At 38.9% G+C, this 8,341-nt stretch overlaps 1 protein-coding gene and 2 long non-coding RNA genes across 5 annotated transcripts in view; all 3 read left to right on the top strand.

The window, feature by feature from the left end:
- LOC106519653 (caskin-1) overlaps positions 1-3,322 on the top strand; it is a 47,260-nt gene extending 43,938 nt beyond the window's left edge. For both annotated transcript variants that reach the window (XM_014011414.1, XM_014011413.1), the window contains exon 21: positions 829-3,322. In XM_014011414.1, coding sequence (XP_013866868.1) covers positions 829-913 — 85 coding nt within the window. In that variant the 3' untranslated portion in view covers positions 914-3,322. The remainder of the gene's footprint in view (positions 1-828) is intronic.
- A 2,171-nt stretch (positions 3,323-5,493) lies between these two features.
- LOC106519659 (uncharacterized) lies at positions 5,494-6,760 on the top strand. Its single transcript, XR_001310467.1, has 4 exons — positions 5,494-5,599; positions 6,125-6,167; positions 6,372-6,413; positions 6,611-6,760. It is a non-coding gene; the product is annotated as an uncharacterized LOC106519659 (long non-coding RNA).
- Positions 6,761-7,144: 384 nt separating this feature from the next.
- Positions 7,145-7,803, top strand: LOC106519660 (uncharacterized). Of its 2 annotated transcripts, XR_001310469.1 has the most exons (3): positions 7,145-7,258; positions 7,396-7,437; positions 7,635-7,803. It is a non-coding gene; the product is annotated as an uncharacterized LOC106519660 (long non-coding RNA). The 2 variants fall into 2 exon arrangements; XR_001310468.1 differs by lacking the exon at positions 7,145-7,258 and having other exon boundaries at positions 7,321-7,437.
- Positions 7,804-8,341: the final 538 nt, after the last annotated feature.

Raw genomic sequence — 8,341 nt, 5'->3', positions numbered from 1 at the left:
ATCTATAATTTGTTGAATTTATGTTGTTTTTAAAGAAATTAATAAACTAAACGAAACTAATTCGAACAAATTGATCAAATATATAACTTTAATTAGCAATTTAGACATAAAAAATGTTTCATAAGTTGACATAAGAGACGTTTTCGACAACTTATGCCAACTTGTGAAAACTTTAAAGACATCTACGTTAAAAATGGAATAAAAAATCAACTGGAAGTTTCCTTTAGGCGTGTACATACTGTAATTCTAACAAAATGATCAAATATACAACTTTTATTAGGAATTTAGACATAAAAAAGGTTTCATAAGTTGCTGTAAGTTGTCTAGTGTGACAGGGCCATAAGCAAGGTTGGTGGCATCAACTAACTCACTCACTCTTTGATCAGCTAACAACAACGTGTTGAGTATCATGCGCAGCAGCAGCTTCGTGTTTCACCACGGTGCCTCAGAACGGCTTGAAAATAAAAAAAAATAACGATGCGGATTGAAAGGAGAAAATGAGTGCAACAGCKCCAGAGGAAACTGTGAATAAAGAAAGGTCACGTCACCAGTTTGGCAGTGGTACTCAGGCTTTTTTCTCCTGGTCCTTATTTGAAATAGGTAAAACAAACGAACTAATTAATAATTATTAATATCAACTGATCTGCATTTTTCAGCCATATTGCCCAGCCCTAGCAATCACACAAACATACGTCATCACACGGCACTGATCACAATAATCCCAAAGTAGTAAATATTAATCGGTGAYAGTTTTTCTGACGATTAATCACTCATGATGCAATTTTTCACAAGCCTAATGCTAAGAAATATTTCCTTATTTTATTTCAGCAAAAAAGCAACAGTCTCAATCCTGGATGACATCGGCAGCATGTTTGACGACCTGGCAGACCAGCTGGATGCGATGCTYGATTGATCCCTCGCCCAAACCTTTTCTCCAACAAGGTCTTTCCCCCTCTCTCCCCGCCCTGCCCCGCCCCGCCTCATTATGTGTAGGTGTAAGAAGAAAACTCTCCCATGGCCAAATGCTGGCTTTTTGAGTGTGAAGAGTGTGTTTGAGTGTCCGCCCCCCCTCCTTAAGTGCTTCCTGAGTAGCCATGTATGCTGACGAGGAGGGAGTGGGGTTTCTCAGGGGCGCAGCAGCTCCAGCTCCTCCCTCCTGAYGCGAGGAGGTCACTCCCACACAACCTCTGACCTCTGCAACCCCCACCCCTCCACCCCAGCAGCCTCAAACAGCCGTGCAGGCCGAGAAGCACAATCACGCTGCTCATCCTTTAAAAGAAAGAACGGGAGGATAAGAGTAATACCTGCAGAACTAAGCACATCGGTTGTCTCAAAGGCAGATTAGAGTGATGAATAAACAGGAATCGAACTGACGAGGTGGCTGAGAGAGTTTATAAAAGCACACGGAAGGACRGACCGCTTTCTGAGTCTGTCTAATTCCTGAAATATCAAAAAGAGTAATTTTTTCCAGGTGCATTGTAGCCTCCATTTCTCCCTCCGTGTGAGCGGAGGATTGTGGTTGGCTGGACTTTTCCCGACCCGCCTGTCTCTTTCCACGACGTCGTTGTTGTTGGTGCCGTTGCTGTTATCGCTGGCTTCGTTGTTGTTCCGAGTGCGTGCGTAGTCCCTGCTTTTGCTCGTGTCAGTGTCCTCCCACTCGTACAGTAGTTACTCCTATCGATCAGACCAACTAAAAACAAAATTTTAAGACACTCTCACATTAATAGGAATTGTTCGGCTCTTTTCATCTTCATTCATTATGCTCTACATAACACATGAAAAATACTGACACACACACACACACACACAGAGCTGTGTGGTACTTACCTTTGTTCCACAACAGTGAACAATGCTTTCAAAAGATATTCCTGTTTTTTAATACTTTACATAGCATATCAAGTAAACATCCACACAGTTTTTCTAAAATACCTGAGCTGTTAGAGCTCCCTCTAATGTTGGTTTGTGAAACTGCCTTTAATCTGCCCTAATACTGCTTGTCTTCCTGTTTTTTATTATTTTTGTTTTTTTAAGCCTCCTGGGGCCTCGTGTACGAAGACGAGTGGATTTTTTTACTGAAACATGGCTTAAATTGAGGAAATGGCGTGTGCCCGTTGCTGGGAGAAATTAAGAACCCACTGCTRCTTTCATTTGGCTCATTTTAAGGCTGAGATATTTCAAACGGTTTAATAAGAAAATGACATTAAACACAAAGACACTCCGGGGTTTGATACATCTTATAGGTGTATTCTCTGATTTACAGGGGAACTAACACATTCGATCTAACATTACCTGTTCAACTGATCAGAAAATTTAGCAAAATTTCAAAAACGTAATCAGCCCATTTGTACATCATCATCTTGATGTGTTCTGATGCACAGTTCTTAAATATAACTATTAAAATGCCAATATTTATTAATTACATAAACACCTACATGTGGGAAACTGCTGATGGACATTAATATAAATATTTTATGTCTTATTATAACAATCTGACACATTAAAAAAAATTACAGAAAACGGATCCTCAGACACTTTTAGCTTCGTTTAGCTGGTGAAGCAGGAGACCTTCCAGATGTGTCCAATCATAATTTTTACATCATTAAGAGACTCCCAGCTCAGTGCCACCTATTCATTTGGCATCAGCTTCATTAATGATACCTTTTGCACGGAGAAAGCCTCCTTTGCACACGAGGCCCCCGGTGCCTGTTTCTTTAACTCTGCAAATCTCTGTGCCTTTGTAGTCTTCTTCATATAATATTTTAGTTTAACGGCTTTTATTGTCTCTTTTAAAAAAAAGAAACTTTTGTGTCAGTGATGTCAAAAGTAGCTTCAAAGTTGAGTTGTGCTCCTGAAAACTCAACCCCACCCCTCCATCTGTCTGCGACCTTCTGTGACCATTCCCACGCCTTGGTACGAGCTGATTAAAGCCCCTCTGTGATAAGTTGGCTCCACTCCTCCAGTTTTCAGTGTTTCTCCTCCGTGTGAGCCAAGACGGTGGATCCACCACCGGTTTTCATCCCAGTGAAGAGTCCACTTGTATTTTTCTGCTCTTTGAAAACAAAAAATATATTTGAGAGACAGATAGTTCTATGTGAATAATATTGATAATAATTATAATAATGTTATCTTTGATGATAATCATTATGAGAGTTCTGAACCTTGAACTGGGGCGAGTCTGTACATTTATGGTTGAGTTCTGGATGTGTTGTGATGGCTGTCGTGCCATGCTCAGATTTAGGTTGTGTTTCTGCTGTGACAATGCATTCCTGTACAGATGTGATCAGAATAAATGTATAAATTAAACCTCAACTTGCTCTTTAAATGTTTGTGTTTTTTTTATTTGCTAATCTGGCACAAAATCTGTTAGCTAAACATCTCATGAGTAATTAAACAGATTTAGACATCATTACAGATCTGTCAGTCCATCTCCTGCTCTACCCTACCATCCCTCATAAACAAGACTCTCAAATACTTGAGCTCCTCCAGAGACTCGTCACCAAATGAGAAAGGAGCATTCCACCTTTTTCAATGAAGAACCACGACTTCAGGCTAGGAGGAGCTGATTCCCATCCCAGCTACTGAAGACGCCAACGAAACCACATCATCTGCAAAATGCTGAGACGYCCTCCTCTGCTGCAGTGACTGGATAAGCCTGAGAAGCAACCCAGGCACCCCATACTCCCTTAGCAGCTCTGCAAGGATGAAGATCTGGTGAAGCCACACTGCTCATTTTGATTCCTGTTATGTCTTTTACACCATTTAGTCAGTATTACTTAATACATCAGTATTTTCAAGTTAGCATTGTAGAATTTGTACAAGKCTGCAGACTGTGAAGAAGTTCACTTGAAAGAAATATACAAGTCTTTTAGGTTTAGGATGTTTGTTTCTGATGGTGATGTAAATTATACGTTTGCAAATATATTTAAAAAATGACTAAGACAGCTTTAAGCTTTTTAGCAAATCCATAAACAGTTTTCACATGTATGTTGGTAAAGTCAGTAATTTTCTTTTCTTTTCTTTTTGGGTCATGCAATACAGGTGCCCAGCCTACATGGGCTTACAAGACCACAAAATAAATTCACACAGGCAGACAGACACAAAAAGTGTCCCCTTCCTGAGGTGTTGGTGACAGGGTTGGGTGATACTGGCAAAAAAATAAAAATCACAGTTGTGGTATTTAGCTGATAACGGTTAATATGATGATTTATCCCCTAGAGTCCCTGGACGCCTGCATGCCCTTATATGACCAATTTAAATCACTTTAGTGGGAAAAATTTGCCCTCTGTAAAAGTCTGTTCTAAATTGTGTCAAAAGTACAGACTTCAGGCTATGCATCAAATTTTAATTGTGTTGATGGACCAAGTAAAACCAGAGTTATGATAAATAAATTACAGAAGTTTTTATWAAATGTTTGTCATATTTGAAGCGTAGAGGAGCATYGAGCAGACTGACCGGGGAAATATCCAGTCAGTCTGCCAGGGGGGCATTAATCGTGTTAATCGTCAAGTGCCAAAAAGTAATCAATTAACAATTTTTCTGACTATTAATTGCACACGATACGATTATGCCCAACCCTAGTTGGTAATGTCAATAATCATAATGTCCACAAAACTGTCACATTTGATGCACGAAGTGGGGAAAGTATTTTTGGACACCCATTAAAATCACTGACTTTTGGAAAACAAAGAATGCACTTGTTTAGTTCCTGATGTGACACGATGCAATACTAGTTACATCTTTATCTGTAAAACGGACAAAGTTAAAGCAATGTTTGTGTTTGTGCCACATGTCGACTCCAAAATCAGTCGTAGAAGCTCATTCAGTGGGCATTTTCTAAGAGTTTCATTAAAATCTGTCAACTGGTTTGTGATATTTTAGGCTACTAAAAACATTATCTTTTTTTAAATAATTTATTTCATTTTAATAAAAACAACAAATTTCAACACAACACAAAATCATTAAATGAACATTTTATTTTGTTAGCAGACAAAAAAGACACACAGATATATAGAATGCCATTTATATTTTGACCCAAAAACCTTCTTTTTGTTAAATCATTGGTTCATGTAACCTGTTTATTTGTGGTCTTGTCTTATGCAAGATTGTGCAAAATTCCTTTAGGTTTTTTTTGTACCAAATAAAAGAAACGTTTTTTTTGTCTAACATTTCTGCAGAAAATGCATTCTTTCAAGGAATGCTAGGATTTTAATAAGTGTACGCTTTAAATTTAGAAATGACTAAAATATGAGGAATCCTCAGATTTTCTTCACTGAACTACAACTCCCATAATGCTTCAAGTTTGGTGGGATCAGCTACACAGTTTGTTTTATTGTGAAAGAAATGTACTGATAAGAAAAATAAACTACATTGAAATATCAGCTATGTGTTTAAATTGAGGCTCAGAAACTAAAAAAAACATCGAAGAAAAAGTGTACCTCAAAATAACTAAACATTTCCTCGCTTTTAGCTAACTGCTTAGCCCGGAAATGGGCGGGGCTTGTACCGGAAGCCGAAAAGTCATCCAAGTCAGAAGGGATAAGACAAGAGTAGAACGTCCATTTGCATCTGGAACTCTGATCTGTTGCAAGCAATAAAAGAAGTAAGTTGCCCATTAACTAAAGCTAGGCCTATAACTTGTTTTATACTTGCTACATAGTGAGACGAGCACGAAAAATAAGTAAAACCTATAATCAAAGCTAACCTTTTTAATGCGCTTGTGGACCACGTGGCTGTCCTGCAGGCCATTCCATACGGGCAATAAAAAGCTGAAATAGACAATGAAAACCGTTTTATATTGGCAATAAATGATCAAAACGATAACCTTTTGAGCTTAGGCAGCTTTTAAACGTAGTATTATATTGCTTTATGGTATTTAAGTGCTTCATTTAGATAAGATTAGATATAGCCTTGATAAGATTACTTAAGGGGAAATAAAGATTTGTTTTAGACAATAATCCCAAATTAACTTCAAGTTATCATTTAAGTRCATTATTATCAAGATGGAAAGGGGGTGAAAAATACAAAGTAGCTTGTAAAATGAAAAAATAAAAGGTGTCTAAATCTTAAATTAGACGTTATTCAGTATTTGTAATGCTCATGGTTTGCTTTTATTTTCTGTTTATAGCTGAAGACTGGACTGAACAAGGCTGTGGGACTGAAAAAGCCAGGTAGGTTGAGTGATAATCCAGAGATGCAGGCGACTGCTTTCAGCCTGGGATGACAAACTAAAAAAATACTTTTCTGACACCTACTATGAGAGCTTCCAGCTCCCTGATTCTAACTTTAATCTGAGGCTCCTGCACTTCTTCTATGCRCATTGTTTTATTTTCTTGTGCAACATCACATCACAACACACCTTTTTTTATTTACAGAAGAACAAGTCCTGCTGAAGACGTGACTGACATTGTTTRATGGTGAGTTGATGCATATTTTTGGGGGGTGGGGGTACTTGAAGTATGCCAAAGATGACAAATTTAAATAAACTTTTCTGACACCTACTATGAGAGCTTTCTGCTCCCTGATTCTGACTTTAATCTGAGGCTACAACGGTTTTCAAATCCAGTTTGGGATCATCACACAGAATGTTCTCTAATCTTTCTCTCTCTTGCAGGTTTTGCATCCAAATACCATCAGAGTAAAAAGGTTCTGTTGGCATCCTGATAACAAACCTGAGCAAGGCCACAATTTCTAATCAGCCAATCACATGGCGGCAACTCAGTGCATTTAGGCATGTAGACGTGGTCAAGACAATCTTCTGCAGTTCAAACCGAGCATCAGTATGGGGAAGAAAGGTGATTTGAGTGCCTTTGAACGTGGCAKGRTTGTTGGTGCCAGAAGGGCTGGTCTGAGTATTTCAGAAACTGCTGATCTACTGGGATTTTCACGCACAACCATCTCTAGGGTTTACAGAGAATGGTCCGAAAAAGAAAAAACATCCAGTGCGCGGCAGTCCTGTGGGCGGAAATGCCTTGTTGATGCCAGAGGTCAGAGGAGAATGGACATACTGGTTCGAGCTGATAGAAAGGCAACAGTGACTCAAATAACCACCCGTTACAACCGAGGTAGGCAGAAGAGCGTCTCTGAACGCACAGTACGACGAACTTTGAGGCAGATGGGCTTCAGCAGCAGAAGACCACACCGGGTGCCACTCCTTTCAGCTCATGCTAAAGCGGGAGTTGACTCCTCCCACACTAAGGAAACAGGAGGGGAGGGGTCAGCTGAGCCCCTGTGCAGCGGAGTACAGAGGGAGAGAGACGAAGTGAACAAACAAGCAGGAAAATGAAACTTTCATCGACCTCATTTTTTTTACCGACCTCAAAAAAAAGTTATCGTGCAATTAATTGATTTATTGGCTATCGCGACAGGCCTAACAACACACCTTTTTTTTATTTACAGAAGAACAAGTCCTGCTGAAGACGTGACTGACATTGTTTAATGGTGAGTTGATGTATATTTTTGGGGGGTGGGGGTACTTGAAGTATGCCAAAGATGACAAATTTAAATAAACTTTTCTGACACCTACTATGAGAGCTTCCTGCTCCCTGATTCTGACTTTRATCTGAGGCTACAACGGTTTTTAAATCCAGTTTGGGATCGTCACACAGAATGTTCTCTAATCTTTCTCTCTCTTGCAGGTTTTGCATATAAATACCATCAGAGTAAAAAGGTTCAGTTGGCATCCTGATAACAAACCTGAGCAAGGCCACAGGACCACATTTGTTATTTTTTTTTTTTATTGAAAAGTGACTTTTTGTATTAAGTTACAGTATGTTTGCACAATAAATATAAGGTGTTTTTTTTAAAGTGGCGTCTGGATTGTTTTATTAAGTTTCTCAGTTCTGAAAGATGAAGTTRCTATGAAACATTTAAAGCTACTTCTATCAATACACAAAACCTAGATTCRAAGTAAGAATTGGTTTCCCAGGTACCCATGAAAGTGTAAAGTGATACAATTGTATTTAGTAACAGTAAAAATAGTGCAAAGACAAAAGTGCAAAATAAGTCCAGGTGTAAGCGCAGGTGACCTAAAGGTGGGTTGGAACAAAAGCTACCCTGAAATCGGAATGTCTCACCATAATACATTTCTCTCAGCCTCATTTCTAACTTCTAGATCTATAATCAAGTGTGTGATGTAAAACTAYCTTTTTAACCAGTTAAGGTCCTGGTCAACCAAACGGTTGACCACATTTTGAGCTGATAAAATTCAAAAATGGGAGTGTTAAACTGAAACTGCCTTCTCTATCATTTGGTGGAAGTAATGCTAAAAGCACCCACCAGATGGCACTGTGACAGTAAATGGTTGTATGGTCTTTCCCTCCAACCAGGAAGTCAAGAATTTAAC

This window comes from Austrofundulus limnaeus, unplaced genomic scaffold (genome assembly GCF_001266775.1).
Source record: "Austrofundulus limnaeus strain Quisiro unplaced genomic scaffold, Austrofundulus_limnaeus-1.0 Scaffold80, whole genome shotgun sequence".
NCBI classification, from domain to species: domain Eukaryota; kingdom Metazoa; phylum Chordata; class Actinopteri; order Cyprinodontiformes; family Rivulidae; genus Austrofundulus; species Austrofundulus limnaeus.
The sequence above is the reverse complement of the archived record's forward strand: the minus strand, read 5'-3'. Positions and strand labels throughout refer to the sequence as shown.